This window comes from Tinamus guttatus, unplaced genomic scaffold, assembly GCF_059628265.1.
Source record: "Tinamus guttatus ecotype Peru unplaced genomic scaffold, ASM5962826v1 Tinamus_guttatus_pri_ptg000131l, whole genome shotgun sequence".
Lineage (NCBI taxonomy): Eukaryota > Metazoa > Chordata > Aves > Tinamiformes > Tinamidae > Tinamus > Tinamus guttatus.
Window position 1 is genome coordinate 2075572 of NW_028288665.1, and position 19505 is coordinate 2095076.

Below are 19505 nucleotides of genomic sequence, written 5' to 3' on the forward strand. Positions count from 1 at the left end.
ACAGACCAGGCTTCCCTGACACTTCTAGACTGAGTGCTTCAAAATTTACATTTGTAGTCCAAGGCTTAGTCCTTGGCATACATAAAGATCTATACAGTCAGAGACGTCTTGGCCACACATTGCAATTGTCTGGCTAATCTGAAAAATTAAAAAACGTAGGTGTGGGGACACAGGGCAGGACTCAGGCAGTACCACAAGGAATTAATTCTCACTGGTGGGACATCCATTTGTTCATTACTTCTCAGTGTAACTGTATCTTGAGGCACATCATCTCTACAATCCGTTCACCATGAAAAGCCTCCACCAAATCACAGACGACAACAGCCCAAAATCACAGGAAGCAAGAGCACATGGAACAACCCTGGGGATTTCGACAGCTTCCCACATCGTGGTGCCCCACGCGTGCAGGGCAAGGCAACCTCTGTGGATTAACACACCAACCCAGCCACAGCAGAGCGGCACAGAAACACAGGGCAGGAGCTGGGAGCTGGAAGAGATGAGGTGGAGAGGCCCACGCAGCCTACAGAAACGCGGAGACAGGGCTGCAGGAAACACGACGGGTTGGCCGTGAAAACCGCTCTCCGGGATCGCCAGGAAAGACCCGGCTTCCCTTGCCAGCGTGACCCTAAATGACCACAGCAGGGCCTGCATCCAACAAGGCCTTCAGACACACGGCGTGCTGACGCTCACAGATAGATGCTGCCTGTCTGAAAAACTGGGCTCATCTCTTGCTACTCCGCGGTCTCAGCTTCTTTGCTTGACTGTGCAGTAGGCATAGCAGTAATTCCTTATACTTTTCAAAATAAGGTAAGAAGCACAACAACAAAAAAGCCCTAAATGACAGTGAAAAATGTTACTGTTTAATTGCTTTGATTTTAGACTAGCTCAAGGATAGAGAAAGATGTCAGGGTGAATATTAAAGTCAGTTCTAGTTATTTTCTTCAGTTTTCTCAGTGGAAAACCAGCTGCACAAATGGTACTTCAGTGCTAATATAATTGTCAGACAAGGAGCACCAAGGAGTCCGGGTATCACACATGCAAAGAGACTGACAACTGTGAATTACTTATTTTTGTATTGCTTAGGTAAAACAATTTTGAAAGCAGTTGAGGCAGGAGGAAAGAATAAAAAGAGTAAACGTTTGTGAAACAAAATAAGTTGGCATGATTATAGATTTGCCTGCTAAAAGAAAAAGTAATTGTTCATTTCCATCCCTTCATGGCTCTCCAAGCCCCTGCCTGTTCACCAAAAGCAACTTGCACAGACAGAGGCATTCTGAATTAGTCTTCTGCCTGGACTTACAAAGTATTTTAAAGCACACCAGAACCAATACAGCAAAAAATATATGGGCTGGGGAAAGAGGGGTGAGTGTAGCCAGATGGCACAGAAAAAATAAATTTCCCTCAGATGACTATACAGGTTCAGAAAGAAAACAAACTCAAATAATCTCTTCCAAAACTCTCTTTCAAATACCAAAGTGCAGTATGTTCTCCCTCTTTTTGGACAGTTGCATTAAATGGAAGAGGATGGAATGGCTTTTCAGAAGCTCCTCACCTTCTCAATGGCATCTCTACTTGAATACTGTCTTACAAAGCTTATTCATTTTTACCTAAAAATTGTTTGAGCAACTGTTTGATATTTGTGTATCATTCTTTTTAAAGAGTAAAATTTGTGGCATTTAAAATGCCACAAATGAGAAGCAGTCAGTGTAGAAAAAGAGAGTCATGGGAAAGCAACGGAGGGAGGAAGGGAGGGAAGGGATTTGGGTTTGCCACTCCGCAGAATTTGTTTTGATACAGTCTCCCTGTTGCATGAATTTTCCATATGCTTGTGTCAGATCCACTGGTTAAAGCCACAGAGCTGTCAGATGCTCGTTTTTTATTGCGTGCTTACGTGGCAGGCCAACCTTTCTGTTGAATCAGTCAGCTTCTCATCGGCCAGGTTGCAGGCGGGATCTGCAACCCAGAACGATGCAGATACTCTTCAGGTCAAAAGTCTCAATTTTGCAAAACAAGTGAAAGGACAAAGGAAACCACTATATATCATGGTATCTAACAGTCACTATCAGAGTCACTGCTATTATGAGCAAGACAACAACATTATGGGCACACAAAAAAAAAGCAACTCTTCTGCTACATATATGAAGCAAATGTTGCAATGGAAATGCAGATTTAAATGAGCGGGTAAACTAGTAATTCCTAAACCAATTCTGAAAGGCATCTCAAACTTTTGCACATGCTCAGTTTTCACTTAATCTTCGACAAAATAAGGGGGAAGGAGGCATTTTGCACATTAACTTCACACTCTAGTTAAAACATAATTTGAACTTCTTCCAGGAAAAGCAGAAGTTGCAAAAGAAACTTTCTTCCTTACTCGTATCTGATTAAGGAACTCTAGAATTCTACCATTAAGTGAAAATATCAATCATACAGATATCATTTTACAAGGATTCCTACCCCAGGGTGGTAGGAAAGGGGGAACCGTCTCCTGTGCGCTTCCCCCCACACACGCACGCACAGTCTTCAGCTTTGGAAGGATTTTCTCCATTCCCCACGCCTCAAACCCTGCAAACGATGAACTGCATACTTAAATGCTGTATATGCCCAGGGTATAAACACTGAAATAACAAAATGCAGTTCTGTTCATGAAAAATGATTACTAGCTTCCCTTGTATTTACCGGGGGTTCTCCGGTAAAATTTTGTCTTAGTTACTGTTGCCAAAACTGTGTTTCTAAACCCTCATGGAATAAAAAAAAAAATGATGACTTACAATATTGGCTCGAGAGAAATGTTTGACATCACTGTTTACCAGAAAAACAGGATTCAAATTAACTCGCAGATAACAAGTAGGTGACTCTACATTTGCATTAACTCTTTTTGTGAGTTTGAAAACAGGCGGCCTCTTCCCTGCCTCTTTTCCTCACAGCTGGAAATTTTAAAGCATTTCAAGGTTTGATGTCGCCACAGAAATAAGCGGTTAGCCAGAAGCTTCCAGCTCTGGAAAACACTGGCCCCTGCATCCCGTCCAAGCTGTCCTTTTCTACCAACAGGGCACTAGCACTTAGACTGCACCCTGTATCTAGGGGTTCTTAAGTAGCCCATTACCCTTAACAGGTCCAACAGCAGCAAGGCACCGCCGCGGAGCTGCGGTTACCACAGGTCCCAGAGACATATCTTGTTAATTTTATTTGTTTCCAAAGCTTCATTGTGTGAGGCCTGAGTCGATTCTGTAGAAATACTTAAGAACGACATAGGGGTTTTGTGGAGACAAAACATACAAGGTTTTAGCCATATCAAAGATTTGGGAGAGCGAAAAGCAGGAGAGGAATAAAACGTTAGAATGAATTTTCCTGTTTCTTAAATACGTTAGATTATTTGTAACATTATGAGAGAACAGAAGCAATACCCATAGACGGTGAGAACTAGAAGTCATTCTCAAAAAAGAACAAAGCATGGAGAAGGAAGAAAACTACAAAAACATCACCTGAAAAAAAAAAAGAGGGAAGAAAGAAAAGCTCAATTGAAAATCTCAATTCCTGAAAAGGAATGTTTTTATTTTTTATCTTTTTTTTAAAAAAAAGGTATGATAGAATTCAGCCGCGAGATACTGTAAAAATATTAATAATTAAAACCAGTTTTGTGTCAAGGCCATATCTTGCCTTGATGTCTGTGAAAACGTCTCATGAGCCGCGAGACAAGCCCTGATCTGTTTCCTTGTGCCTTTTCATTCTGGGATGCGGGATCCCTCAGGCAAAGGCCACGCGCAGGAGACTCCAGCTTGCTGCTTTAAGGAATTTCACAGTTTATCTTTACAGCGCTCTTGCGTGTGCAGAGTCAAGACACCTGAAAGCTTCAGAAAACCATAAACTGTTAGACTGGCTGGAGAGCTTCGGAGCAAACCTAACGACAAGGTTATTTAATGACCCTAAAGGAGAGCAGACCCAGCATCCAAACAGCAAACGAGATCTGCGTTTAGCAGCCAAACAACAAAAATTGCCCTTTCTTTCTACCACTGACAGCCACAGGCTTCCTGTCCGTGATCGGGGCTATTGAGAACAACAGGCAGATTCAGCAACATCAGGTATTTCATAAGTCTAACAGAAGTAAAATTATACTGTAGCCAGAATAGTAATTCCTCATATCTCCATAAGTTACATCATTGTTTGGGGTTTTTCCCCTCAAAATTCTGGAGATAAAAGAAAAAGGCATATAAAGAAAATACTATTTTGAAATGTACACATTCCGCATGTGTGTGCGTCCATAACATACATACTCTGTGTTCTAAAATAAACATGAGATTTTATTCGCTTAGGAATGCACTTTGTTTAAAATGAAAGAAAAACACCAGGGGAAAAGATCAAAATGCTCCATAAAGCAGCGTCAGGGAAAAGGGCAGCCTCCCACTCCCCTCTCAAAAACCTGTAGAACTTGAGACAGATTCCCCAGACCCACCATGTACATCGCACAAAAGATGTGGTTTGAAAATTATTAAAATATCCCTGCAATAAAACTCAGTATTTTCAAAGTTCTTAATCTGCCTTTTTGTCACAAAAGCACCATCTTTATACAAAATAAAGTAACTCTCTTCTGAAACTCACCTCATTATTACAACAGACATGCTTAGCTTGGCTAAATACAACACATTTTGTTAATAAAGAGATAGGAAGGAGAACATTTTTTAAACTATTGGTACATATATCACTGTGTTCTCTCGACAGACCTGGCACCTAAATACTCCTTTCTATATAAGAAATCCCAAAGAAGGGACAAGGGCGAAACAGATACCTCTGCAAAGCAGGAGACGTGGATTCCTCCTCTTCAAGAGGCTGCTGGTGGCTCTGTGCAGGCAGAGAATAGCCAAGCCACCACAGAAGTTATATTTTAAGTGCCATTTCTAAACACATTTTTTTCCTGGCTCCACATCGTGTCTGCACTGCAATCTTTAGGGAAAGAAGTAGCATATGATCTCCCATATGACTTAACAGAGCTCAGTTGTTAAAAACAATACTGCTCAACATTAACTTATGCCACTTCCCACCCCCAAAAATGAGGCCAAGAACCATAGGAAACCATGCGGAGTGCTCTGGATATTCCATGACTACCACTCCTGGCAGGCCTCGAGCCACATATTTCATAGGTAACCAGGAACACACACGGTTGTTTTGGAGCTCCCCGGTAGCACAGGATCCCACCACGCCGCTGCGTCTCCTCTCGGCATCTCCCCCCAGACCTTGGAGGATTTCAGCCCACCGGGACTCGTGAAGGGCCTTGGACTCATCTTGGCTTTTGAACAGAGACGAATTTCAGCGGGGAGGAGGAAGCTCACCAGGTATTCTACATTTGAACATACAGCCCTGTTTAACATGCATCGTCTACTCACTGCTCCTGCTGGTAATAAAAGATGTTAAATCCAATTGGCTGAATTAACCAGAACCAATTATATCTGCATCAACAAAATCTTCAGTCCAACATGAAACCCAAGTACACAGACGTCAGCTTTGCCATAACAAAATGTGGATCATTACAGACAAGTTTCTTTTCCAGTCTACCTCCAAGGGTCATAAGGGAATTGCAAAGTCAGCATATTTTCCGAGCAATCTCATTCTGAAGGGAGCATTAAGGATATTTTTAAAGTACTTATATAAAACAAACAGTACTGCCTAGCCTACCAAACAAGAACTTCCCCCCAAAATGCCACAGAAGACTCCGAACATCTGCTGAGCCTTCCCCAAGCCCCCCATTCTTCTTAGCGTTATAATAGATATAAGTAAGTGGAGGGAAAGACTGCAGTCTGCTCAGCTCATCTGACTGGAAATTTAAATCTCACTGGAAATTTCAGTTTATTCATCCTGTTTTAACATAGAAAGGAAAAATCTTACATTTCCAACTGGAAGAGAGAGCTTGCATTTTTATAAGCACATAAGCCATTACTGAATTTGAATCTCTGCTACAGAAGTCCAACATACGTCTGAATAAACAAGTCTACGAAATACCTATTTGCATAACTAGCTCCTTCAAAAATGTGCAGATCTGGAAATTCTCCTTTATATTTTCCCCTGTAAACATTTTCGGTATTTTGAAGTTGGAAATGAAATTGTTTGAATACAGGAAACTTAAAACACAGGTCTTCTGCACTGCAGGCGAACAGCTTTTGGATTCAAAATAAACAAAACTCGGAAAACTTGTGTGTTCCTAAGCTGAAGCACCCGAGGCTGGACTCAGAAGAGGCCGTTTGGCGACAAAGCAGGACCGTGGTTAGAGTAGAACAGCCCTCTCCTCCTGGGCACCTGCATGAAGCATCGGGGCAAGCGGATGCTCCCACCTGCCCCTTGAGCTGCTGCTGCTGCCGCCGCTGCAACAGGCAGGGGCTTAATGCAAACTCTCCTCCAAACATCCCAGTGAACATCCCAGTGTGGTCTCCAGGAGGAAGAAAAGAGCACGCGCCAGATTCATTTGTACTTTTTTCTTCAATGGAATTCATTGCAATGGAATTCATTCTGGTAAAGATGCTCCTGGAAAATTTACTGTGCTAGGTATAACAAAAGAGCCATGCAATTATATAGCATAGCTTGGTGCAAAGCCTGGGCAACTGATACATGTAAAGCCTGCAAACGCCGACAGGACTGTTGAAACTGAGTTTTTTTAAATAGGAAAAAGGTAACTAAGGAAAACATGAGACTATAAACGCAGTCCATTTTTCAGAACACACATTTTAGCCATAGCTGATCATAAAACCGTGAGGAAGCTCTCTCACCAAAGCTATTTCAGTCTATCCACTTGCTCTAATAACTCAGTTTCACCCCAGAGTCAATTATCTGTCCTAAAAGAAACACTTGAAAGAGCTTCTGCTGAAATCTTGGGGTTTGTTTCTCTTTTCACAACTGTAGCTCATTATTTATAGAATAACTTCAATTTATTTTATGTTTATGAACATTGGTGCTTGTTCATCAGCAACGACACAAATTCTACAGCATTTCTTAGTGCATGTTCAATTAAGAAGCCCAAAGACACAGGATGCGAGGGTGAGACCCAATTATGTATCTGTGCTGTTTCCGCTTCACTTTATTCGCACAGAAATCTCAGTGGTTTGTACAAACCTTCAGGTCCCAGTTCATTGCTGCTTTTTTGTGTCTGCAGGCATTCAGTTTGTTTTAACTCTACCCTTTACTAATTCCTTCTAGCTTAAGCTTGATTCTAATTGCTATTTGGATGACGTCTATGACATAGAAATCAACAGATCTGCTCTTTCCTACCACCAAGGGAACAAAACCAAACTCCTTCCTCCATTCTTCTGCTTCTATCAAGTTGTTCCTGTCAATATTTCCTTGCAATACCATTCTTCTATCCTACTCCTCCTAATTATTTCAATTCTCTCTGAAAGCACCTACTGTTGTCACTGTATGTATTCAGCAGATTCTATTTCCATTCCCATTTTCTTTTTTCTGATCTTTAGCATGCATATGCAGAAGTCTATAAATACATATTCAAAGCTGACAGTGCCAGCTACGATCACATTAATTTCTTAAGACCTTTTTTTAATTGCTTAAATCTTAGCCAAACTTCATCCATTCTGGAAGCGAAGCTTTCTATGCCAGATTTCTTCCTTTTTTGCCCCCTTAATTAATGTAAAGAAATACGGAAAGCTGAATTGCTTCCTTGCATACCAGTACTAAGGTTCTTAAAGCCATTCATTAAAAAACTCCAGTACCTCCCACTTTTGAAATTTGTCAATAGAAGGGAGTACAGAGAGGGAAAAACAAGTAAACAAGAAATAAGAAACAGATTGTTTGCTATCCTTACAAATTATATACCTGCCTTTGGACAATTTAAAAAGCTCAAAAAAGACTGCTGCTTATACATGGCAAAGAGCGGTTTCCAGCATAGTTTCACAATGAGTTCAAGCTGGCAAACATTAGCACAGGCGCTGAAAAAAAAAAAAACAAGAAATCCTGTAATTCTACCTGCTCCAGGCTCCTTATTTCCATCTCCATACCTTTCACACCAGCACAAACATGTGTGAGGCCAAATGACAAAGCTGACACGACTGACACGACCCGAAGCGGCTGCAGTTACGGCTGCCTTCGCGCTGTCCCTGCCCGTCTGCCACTGCCACCCCGGCAGCAGCGCCGTGCACTGCAGCGGGGATCCGACCCACACCAAAATTGACCTCCCCCTCCGTCAAACGAGCCCAGCTCCTTCATTCTGGCTAAAACTGTACCTCGCGCTGCAGGACTAGATAACACACGTTATCTAGCAGGACTAGATAACACACGTTACGGTGGCACGAGCAAGGGGAGCAACACGCGGTGGGGAACAACAGACTGAGGGAGAGAAAGGCCACTTCTGCCCATGGTGATGGCCTCAAATCATCTTGAAACCCAGTCATGAAACTATGGAATTAAAGATATTCCTCTCTAAGGATCTTTCCGGCACCCTTCACTGTCAAGTCTCTCGACATCAGCTTGAAACTCTGCATTATTATGCCACACTTAAGAATGAGGATACTACAGAAAATGGCACAAATGTTTAAAACCTCTAAGATATTCTCTCCCAAGACATGAGCAGCTTTCAACGCCAGGAGCAAAAGCTGCCGAACTCACTGATGGGATCTGCTCCTCCAGCACTCCCTGCTGCTCGGTCCACACAGGGTATGTCAGCCCCTCGCACGGTAAAAGCCTCTGTTGCGCTTGGAGGCCGGTGAACTCCACTGGGGTTCAGTGTGATAGCATTTCTTGCCTTTTTTCTTTTTTCCTGTTTGCTATTTAAAAGATAGGAAGTAACGTATAAGAGCTCCTTTTAAATATTAAGGCTGTGAAGCAAAGCACTGAGAGGTTAGAGAAAATTAAGGCTGTTTCCACAAAGCCCTTCGGTGTGCAGAACGCATGGTACTTACTGCTGGCTCCGGGCCACATGTGCTGCGTACCTGGAGCTGAATCCAAGATTACCAGTTTCTTCATCACCTTTCCTGTTATTTGGCCACAGCAGCATCTGATCACTTCACAACCTCAGCCTCTGAACCCTCAGAAGCTTAGGTGGTACTGGGGTCTCCAATATACAGGCAAGAAACAGGCACAGAGAGATTAAAAGATTTACCCAGGTGTTGGCTAACCTTTGGTCGTCAAACCTTGAGGCACATAGAGCCTGTTTTTTCAAAGAACCTCATATTTTGGGGGTACTTTACATCCAAACTGTACCCAGAGCAGACAACCTGTAGCCAAACCTCAGCTTTTTTGTATCAGCATCTCAACCTGGGGGCACACGGCGGCTCAACAGACTTGCTCAGCCTCACTCGGGAAGCCCTGAGGCAGAAGCAGGAATGCAAGGCAGGTCTTCCAGGGCAATACTAAACAGCCTTCTCCCTCCTAGCGTCCTTTCCTGCAACCCACTGCCAACCAGCATTTTTCCATCACCTGTGATCCAGCCACGCTGCACACTAAACAGGACCAGAGCTTCTGTTCCAAGCACATATGTGATCAAATTTACAGACACATAATAGGGAGTCAGGGCCAGGCCAGGTGAAGAGAGGAGGTAACAAATTACAGGTTTAAATCCAGCCTAACACTGCAGAGTATTTTAGACTTTCTTTTCCACGTGGAAACATTATTAGATGCAGTATAACATACACACATTATTATAGTAGCATTTAAGATAATCTCTTAAAAATGGCCAAGATAATATCTAACAGGCAAAATGCTGGACATTTGCATATTAAAAACAATTATCAGCCATAAAGATATTGCTTAAAGTCTAAATGGTCAAGACAGAAGACAGAGATGGGATAAAGCAACATTGCCATCCCAGACAAGAAATACGAGGCATGGACTGACTACTCCTGCAGTCTGCAAGAGATGTGCTCTACACACACATGCAGATCTTCTGGTACTCAGGCTAGGGATACATGAACAGAACCAGGCGCTCGCTCTGATCTCACTAAGAGAGGTTTTGTTCTCAAGTGCAGTTTCCACAAGAAGCAATATAAAAGTAATCTGATCTACAGACACAAGAACTGCTGCCAAACCAATGGATACTTCCAAAATAGAGTCACCAAGTCAGAGCTAGGAGTCCCTGTGCCATGCACACACACCAGAAGCTTGAGCAAGATGCATATCTGAGCCTCGTCCACAACAATCTTACAGATGCAGACAGGTACATCGCAGAAGGCAAAGCACAAGCACTTCTGATGCGCCACCAATAGCACCCCATAAACACAGCAAAGAGAAGCAGACACAACGCTAAGACCCAAAATTCAGGGGTTCTCCTTGCACCCTTCTTTTAAGCTGAGCAAGTACAAGTCACTAACATGAGTTCTGTGAAATCTTTGGAAGGTTTTTAGGCACTTCATGATGCAAATCATGAATTAAAGCACAGCACAATGACTGACTTGCAAGGTAAATACAATACATGCCGCACACTAGTAAGAAATATCAACCTGCTAGCTTTTAATGTAGGGAGGCCTATGAGTGCATCGAAAGCACATTATCATTTTAAACCAGCTCAAAGAGTTTTTGCTAAGCTACAGTTAAGATGCAACAGATGCCTAACTCTTCTGGAAGTCACAAGACCCAGAGTGTCTCCAGCTTTCCAGTTCTGTTCTCAGGTTACAGCAAAGCCATCAAGCAAAGCTACTCATATTATGCTCACATTTCCTTAGCAAATACAAAGTGTTAAAAGATTGACAAGGCTGTTGAACTTTATGTGCCCATCCATCATTTGTTTCAAATGGAAATATGTGATTGAAAAGGAAAAACAGAAGCAGCAACAATTTGTTTTTAAAAATACAGAGCTTAACTATAGACAGATTAAGATCAAGATTTTTTTTTTTTTTTTACATTTTTGTACTTGTGAAATAGAGCATTGTGCTAAATGTTGTACAAATAATAAATAAGTTTTCACTTTTAAGCTCTGGAATTGGATATGTCTAAGTAAACACAAACAGTTGTTTTTTCATTCTATATCCTCGCCACCATCTGACAACAACCCAAGCCCGCTCAGCCCCACTAAAAGCGTGGTTCTCTAATGTAACTGTACTTCTGGGAATACATTACTGCTTCTGTGAAATGTTTGTTACAGCTGTGTAGTGCTTGGCCATGTAAACACTCAGAGCAACTGCATGGAAAGCAGCCGTTTGTCAGCTAGCAAAAACTTCAGGTGACAAATCAAGCAAGTTTGGAAGTGGCAACCATTGGATACTTGGGAAATGGCAGAGAATCTAATGACCTGGGTGGGTTTTTTTTCAGCCTACTTCCAGAGAGATGGATGTTTTCCTCTTTCAGAGCACACACGTTCAGAGGGATGATGCTGCTCTCCACCAGAAACACGACACTACTGAAATATTCAACAGGCCAAGACAACGCCAGGACTACCTGCTGACAAACGCCTGCTCCAGGAGCCTAACTTACAGCGTGCCTTTGGCTTTCATTTCCGAAACAACTACGTATTTGGGGGATTGTATACATTCATGGCATAGCTCTTTGAGACCTGAAGAAATGTAACTTTTCCCAAATTCTAGCCACTCAGCCCTGCCACTGGAGATCACTACAAACGTTAAACTGGTCTGGACACCGCGTTTGACACCGCGCAGGACACTGCTGGCTAAAGCAGCCACGTTGGTAACATTTGTCATGTAGGGACCCGTTTGCAGTAAGAAGCAAGACGGACTGAGAGGACAAAACAAAACAAGGACACAAGCAGAGTGCAGAGGTGACACCCTTCAGATATAACACATCGTTCAGCCCCACTCAGGCGCTAAAACTACAGCCATAGTAGTCAGATGGTCAAACTGATTTTATTTTCTTATTTGCAAAAGAATTCTTCCTACAACCTCTCCTCTTGATACAATTCTTTTCCTTCTGCAATCAGTTAGCATAGCACTATCTTGGCTCACCCATAAAGAGACAGTGAAAGCAGAGAAGGGGGAGAGGAAAGGGGATCTTGGCAAAAAATAAAAATAAGAAATTTGGTTTTCCACAAAGAATATTTTAGGGACACTGATAGGCTGACAAAGGCTAAAGCTCTCTCAAAAGTATACAAAATCACTATAATAGAATCATGTCACAAAGAAGAGTCTTACAGCCTTTTGCCAAAGATCTTATATTTACTTGTAAATACTAAAGAATGGCACTTTGTTTCACCCAGACTATTAAAAAAAAAAAAAAGTAGATTATTGTAAATGCACACAATATGAAAGCCTTTAAAACTTCTTCCTATGCTTCAGGAAATCCATGATTAACTAAAATATTTATTTGCCATTTTTTTCCCCTTAGAAAATGTACATACATGTATACATTTTAGATTCTTGGACTCAAATATTTACTTGCTGGTCTGACTTGGACAGCAAGTGCAACCCAAGCAACTCCTCTCCCGCGCAGCAGAATGGGCCATGTCACGGGTTGCTCAACAGTGATCGCTCCAAAAGGTTAAACATTGAGGGGCCCTGGACAAGTCCAGTTAAACCTACTGGCGAGCTGCTCGCTGTGGGGCAACCAGAGAGCAGAGGAGTTGAAACAAGGTGGAGAGAAGCCAGGTTAAGGCCATGGAGTGTTCTTTGTCCATGGTACGAAAGGTAAGTTCAGTTCAGAGAGATTAAACATACCTTTTATCCTAAAAATGAAGTTTACCTACATCTTTATCTTCTGAAAGTTATATAATTCAACAATTCATGGAGTTTCATCTCAGATCACAGACAGTTACTCTTTTGCAAATCTAGTTATCTTCACTAATTATCATAAATTACATCACAGATGCAATACACTTTTAAAAGTTCAAATGACTAAAGACCATTAGCTTAAGAGTGGACAAGCTTTACATGAAAATAAGCTGTCAGAAACAAGACCTAAGGAAGCTTTCAACCTCTTCAAATCCCAGCAAAAAAAAAAAGGGAGGTTAAGCAAATATGTTATGCAATATTCTCAGAGACTGATAAAATGACTAAAGAAACTGAAATCCAGTTTTCCTCATTATCTAGACTAAAAATGGAAATAGGGCATAACTAATTAGAAGTAAACTGATTTTTCAAATCACTTCACCTCTAATAACCCACAATGGTAGCTATACATGCTCACAACATGTTGAAGTTTGCAGCGCCTGTGTATTTTAACATCATCTTTTACTATCAACAAAGTTACAAATTCTGGCTTCAGCTTATCCCTCTATTTACCTCCTCAATATTTAATCCATCTTAATTTACTGGTAAACTCCATTAGTGGTAGAAGAATAGCAGTTACCATCAGTTTCTGTTTCAGGAGGGTGATAATAGCTAAATGACGGGGAAAATTACACAAGAAAAAAAAAACTAAAAAGGCAATTCATTTCTTGCACAATTAAGTGTTTAATTACATTATTTATTTTTAATGCATTTACTTAAGTGAATACAAAATTGCAAGAAGCTTTACAAGAGATTTATCTTTCCTCACATTGCTTTGAACTTAGGAGGAGTTATCAGACAGGGCACTAAAACAAGATTATTTCCATATCTGATTGAAAAAACATAACACAAGTCAATAACTTGGTAAGCAGTAATATTGTGAATCAGGATCAAAATTCACCACTTCATGTTCAACAAGGAGGGGAAATGGCAGCTCCTAAATTTAAAGCACTCCAAGGTGCCCATCACTGCTTTGGCCCTTCCCTGACAGGGGAATCAGGGCGCCAGGGGCTTCACTGTCCCATTGAACAAGGCCGCTCAGCACTTCCTCAACATAGACACTGCAAAAACATCTTCAGTGACACAGATTCCTGGTAATACTGGCACCCAGTCCATGCACACATAGGTTCTGATAAAGCTCTGCATACTGGAACTTAAGAGCCTTTTAACTTCAACTGAAACACCCTTTCTTTTAAAAAAAAAAAAAAGAGAGAGAGAGAGTTGAGAATCAAATGCTGTCCTGCCCCCATAACTTTATGCCAATATTTGCAGATTTTCAGTAGTTTTAATTTTCTGAAGGCATGCATACATATTGCAAGTGTGAAATCTAGATTAAAAAAAAATGACAAGTACATACTGGTAGGGGGAAGACATGCTCTCCCTTGGCACCTAATTCTGCTCTTGAACTAATTTGTATTTTTCCCTCATTTAATTCCTCTGGGGCTGCTACTACCAAGAGAGTAATAAATAATCATATGATCAGATTCCTCACATTCATCTGCCAGTCCCGCGCTCTGTGAAGTGCACTGGGGTTTTGTCCAGGGAAATGCCTGCACGTGTGAGCTCACCCGCCGGTGAACCAGGTCACTTTCGTGTTTGTTCCTCTCTGGAGCCAACCGATTCCTGCTCAGCTGCGTGAAGGCAGCGCAGTGAGGAAACCAAGGCCAAAGCCAGACCTTGCTGAGGAAGCTCAGCTGACAGAGGTGATACACAGAGCACAGGCTTGCACAGGAGAAGGTTCTGATCCCCTCCAAAGCAAGCCAAACTGATTGCTGCCCAGAAAGAGAGCCCAGTCTCGTGCTGCTTCTGCATTACACACATTTGCCTCTACCCTGTATAGTTCAGGGTATTTGGTAAGGAAGCTATATCTTCCTTTGCATTTTTGATGTCTGACGCTAGTTGCTCTTACAAGCTGGGTATCAGGAGTGTTGTCAAGCACACAGACTATAGGAATAAGAAAAGAGTCCCCTTATTTCTCTCCAAATCACAGTAGTCACACAGGTTACTCCTACAGCTTGTTCGCAAAATAGTTTTGGACCCAAACAAACTTCTTTGGCACATATTTCACAAATTCAGTAATTGAAACTGCAACCAAGTTGCCCAAGAGCTTTTCTTTCTTAGCTGAGCGCTACCTACCTCTCAGGTTTCTGGGATGTATCTGCTTTGTCCGAGGCATTTTCCTCTAATTTCCTTTCTCCTCTCAGGAATGAAAAGTGCAGCAAGCAGAGAGCTGGCAGTTCCATACACTTGTCAGAGGAGTCAGCTAATCCATGTGCTAAACAAAAAGAGAGAGAAAGAGAGGAAAATAGTTAGAGATGTATGGAAATGTATGCGTTAATATGGAAAACACAGGTATTATTTGCTCCGTCTCCTCTTAAAATGACTACAGGAACTGTAGACAAGCAATAAAAACCTCTATACCTATCCTGTACAGAGTGAAATGTTCCAGCATTACAAGAAAATTAAATGCGGCTCAAACTCCTTTTGGGGTTACTCAGGAGGCATAAGAAGAGTAAGACACTTTTCCATATTTGTCAGCTGTTTTCTAGCCAGAAAACATTTTCCAACAACTTGTGTTCTTAGCAAAAAAAAAAAAAAAAAGGCAGACCCACAGAACAAGAGAGTCCCATCAAGCTTTAAAAGAGCAGACCTTCACTTGTATAGAGGGGAAGGGCTGAGATCCGCCAAATCAGCAACCATCTTTCCCATTGGTAAGATCAGCCATCCCCACCGCTTCCTTACTTGGACTGTGCAATTTTAACCAGTCCCAAAGAGCTCCCCGGGGGGCTCCACTGAAATATCAATTTACAGCAGACACTCGACCCAGGTACAAGTCGTTGCAAAGCTCCTGTACCAGCATGCAGCATTCTCTGTGTTTGCACTGGAGTGCAAAGCACAAGTCTGCACAAACCTCAGAAGGTTTTAAGAGCTAATGGCCTTGTTTTCTATTGAAGGGGACACAAGCCCAAATTTGCTTTCCAAACTTCCACTTTTTTTTAACCAAGTTAACAAACTTTATTACTTTTTAAGTATTATGGTTTACTTCCCAGTTAAGCAGTATGTTGTATAGCTTCTGAAACCACAGAAATCCTCCTGTACTGAAATCCCCCTCAGAACTATAAGAACTTAAGTGACTGCTGAGACTCCACTATTCCAGCTAAACAAAATGAAAAGCCAACCACTACTCACACAGTAATACTACCGCAGATTAACAGCTTTCTTCTAATCAACACCATGAAGATTTTTTTTAATGTATATAAATCATACAGTAGCCCTTAATATGGGCGTATTAGCAAAGGATTAAAAAAAGACAAAACAGGAAATACGATGTAAAATCTTTACCATTTAAGTATTAACTCAGGGTTCTGATTATTTTTAAGACAGACAACAGCAACGTTTTTGTTAAAGCGGAATTCAAAACCACTTAAAATAGACTGTTGCTTACAACCACCCCTTCAGCCTACAGACTGTTGAAGGAGATAATCATTAATTTTTAATGTTCCTTTTGTCTGTTGGTGCATAAAAGACACAAACGGGAGAAGAAACTGCCTGGGACCGACACAAAGGAAAGCTGGACACACTCTTCCTGAGCGATGCTTCTTGGCTAGGATATTACCACGTTAAGGGCAAGGAAACGCAGCGCAGGGCGCGCGCGGAGCGCGCTCCACGCGCGAGCCCCGCGGAACGGGACGAGCCGCACGCGGAGCGGGGCCCGCGCGCGGCCGCCGGCCCCGCGCCCGGCGCGCGGACACGGCCGCTTCCCGCGGGCGGCGGCAGCAGCCGCCCCTCGGCTCGGCGCTGCCCGCAGCCCCCACAGGGCCCCCGAGCGCCCCGCGACGCTCCCGGCCGCGCGCGGAGGCCGCCTCGCTGGGCTCCAAAAGCGGCTTTTTCGCCCCAGCACCGAGCTGGTTTCTCCGGAGCGGGGAAGAGGAGGGACGGGCCCTGGGGAAGGCGCAGCGGGGACCCGCGGAAAAGTCGCTGCCTCGATGTAAATCACTGAAACGGGGAGCTAAGGAGCCCCCCGCCAGCAGAGCCGCAAAATACAACTGAGCGGAGCGAGACGGGCGCCCCGCAGCCCGCGGGGCAGCCCGGGCCCCGCGGCTGCGGAGGGCGCCGGGAGCGGGCGGGATGAGAAGGACAGGGAAGCATGAATGGATGGGCAGGGAGGCAGGGAAGGAGGAGCCTGGAAAACCCCCTCCGCAACGCGGCGCCGAACAAAGCGCGGCGCGGGGGGAGCCGCCACCCCCGGGCCCCGCTGCGCCGCGGGGGGCGCGGAGCGGCGCGGAGCGGAGCCTACCTGGGCCGCGGGGCGCGGGCGGGCGCGGCGGCGGCGGGCAGGGCGGGCAGGAGGCAGGGGGCGCCGGGCCCGGCCTGCTCGGCGTCCCCGCAGGACGCGCCGTGTTGTGTCTGCCGCAGCTCCCCCGCGCGGGGTGGAGGGGGGGGGGTGGCCGGGGGGAGGGAGGAGGAGGGAGGAGGAGGAGGGAGGAAGGGCGGGACGGAAGCAGCGAGGACGCGCCCCCCCGCCCCCCAGCCCCGCTGCAAACCTGGCGGAGGGGCCGGCGATGGCGGCGGGAGCGCGAGCGGAGCCTCCTTCCCTTGACAACCCCCGGCACAAACACGAGCCGGGGCCGCGCCCCCCCCCCGCCGTGTCCCCCCCGGCCGCCCCGCTCCGTCCCGCCCCAGCGCGACATGGCCGCTCCCTCCGCGCGGGGAGGGCCCGGGGGGGGAACTCCGCGGCGGGGGGGCGGGGCGGGGCGGGGCGGCGCGGGGCTCCCCTCGGGGACAGACCCGCCCCTCCCCCTCCCCCCGCGCGCGCCCCGGTCACGGCGGGGGGAGGGGAGGGGCGGGGCGGGGCGGGGCGGGGGGGGGGTTTCACCTTCCCTCACTTTCTATTGCAGGAAGCCGGGCCGGGGCAGTGACGTCACCGGGTCTCCCGGCCCCGCCCCTTCGCCTCGGCGGCGCGCGGCGCGGCGCGGCGGGGGGGGAGGGGTCACCGAGGGGGTTTCCTCGGCGCCGCGGCGGGGGCGGCGCCCGCGCGGGACACAACAAACGCCCCGCGCGCGCCCGCGCCCCGCGCGCGCCCGCGCCGCCCCGCACCGACACCGGGCGGCGGGGAGCAACGGCCACGCAACGGCGGCAGCGCGCGGCCGTTGGGGTCGCCGCGAGAGCCCGCCCCTCCCCCCTGCCGAAACAACCGCCGCGGCCTAACGCGCCCGCGCAGTCGTTCTCCCCCCCGGCAAAAAGGATAACGAAAACCAAGTAAAATAGGATAAAATAAAGCGCAAAGTTACCCCGCGTCCGTCCCCGCCGCGCCCGCGCGCCGGCCAGGGACAGTCGCGCTCCCCCCTGCCGCGGCCCGGCCGCGGGGCAGCGCAGCGCGCACACGGCGCCGCCGCCGCCGCGGCGGAGATGCCGGGGGCGCCTCCAGCGCCGCGGCCGCCGGGGCGGCCTCCCCGCCGCCCTCCCGCCCGCCCTGGCGCCGCCGGGGCACTCACCGGCGCGCCGCGCCGCCCGCCGCAGCCAAACTTTCCATCGCGGGCCACAAAGCCGCGGCGCCCCCCTGCCCGGCCTCCCTCCCCGCCGGCCTCCCGGCCTCCCTCCCCCGGGCGCCTGGGAGTGGGCGGGAGAGGAAACACGAGGAGGAGGCGCCTGGCGCGGTCGCCGCCGCCGCCGAGCCCCTCGTTTGGCCCGGGCTGCGCGGCGGGTTTTGCCGCTGGGGACTGCGCCGCCGTTTTGCTTTCCTCCCCCCCATCCCCTCCCCACACACACACAGGAGCGTTTTTGCGACCGTTTAGGCGTTTTCAAGGCTCGGGCACCCAGCGTTTCCCCCTGCCCGGCAGCCACGGAGCTGCTCGCGAGGGAGGTGGCAGCCCCGAGGCCGCCACCCCCGGCTTGCGCTTTTGCAAGCCCCCAGTAAGGGTGAGAGGCAATATCCATCATAAATGTATCAATTGGAGAGTGTCTGGGGAAAAAGGAAAATGAGACCCTCGCAGAGCAGCCCCGGGGTGTGCACGGAATTGCGGCCATCTCCCCGTCAGACAAGGACGCGATGAGCTTCTCAGGAGGGACTTGGCTTTTGTCTCCCACATCTACCTCAGGCTCCAAGATCTAGAGCCCTGCCTTGTTAAGCAACAGAAACGCCATTAACCTGAATACATTAACATGAATATGACCCTGCAGGTGCCTTACGCTTAAAGGAGTTACTGATCTGCCCTTCGCTAACCCAAGATCAAGTGCTCTCTCTGCTTGTTTTACCCGGCTCTCCTTTAGACCCTGTCCCTTGGGTCTTTGCAAAACACCTAGTCTCCTTCCTCTCCACACGCTGTCTGAAAGCTTCGGGCTGCTGCCACCCGCTTTGCAAGGGAGGAAACTTCAGAGCATGCCCTTCCTTAAATGATGTCTGGGAAAAGGGATCCACCGCAGCTGCCAGTGGTGCTAAGGGAAGTTTTAGGTCCCCCGTTGCTTTGCAAGGACCCAGATACGCACGAAGCAGAACTGAGTTGACACAAAGGACAGCAGGAGCCCTGCGAAAAGCCAAACTTCATCCCACGCAGGAGCACAAACACGTGGGGCACGTCAGAGCGGTGCCCGCTGATCCCCCCGTGAACATAGGAACAGCAACCTGGAGGTTAGTTTGGGTCAGAGAGAAAACAGGGAACTGCAAGTCCAGCCCAAGAGGTTATTGCTGTTCCCAGCCTCGAGCTGCAGTCCAGGAGGCCGCCAGGAGCTGGTCACACATCTGAGCTTGCTCATCCAGGAGCTGGTCACACATCTGAGCTTGCTCGTCTCCCCGAGGCGACGGCAGGGAGGCCCCCGAGAGCTGCCCCCGGCCCCGCTCCGGGTCTCTCCAGCAGGCTCATCTTC

The 19505-nt window shown here is 46.7% G+C and overlaps 1 protein-coding gene across 1 annotated transcript in view; it reads right to left on the reverse strand.

The window, feature by feature from the left end:
- Nucleotides 1-16001, reverse strand: part of HIVEP1 (HIVEP zinc finger 1) — a 108803-nt gene extending 92802 nt beyond the window's left edge. Inside the window, exons 1-2 of the mRNA XM_088521748.1 lie at nt 15984-16001; nt 14778-14916 (exon numbers count right to left, since the gene is read on the reverse strand). Of these exons, the coding sequence (XP_088377874.1) occupies nt 14778-14817 (40 nt within the window). The 5' untranslated portion in view covers nt 14818-14916; nt 15984-16001. The remainder of the gene's footprint in view (nt 1-14777; nt 14917-15983) is intronic.
- Between the last annotated feature and the right edge of the window lie 3504 nt (nt 16002-19505).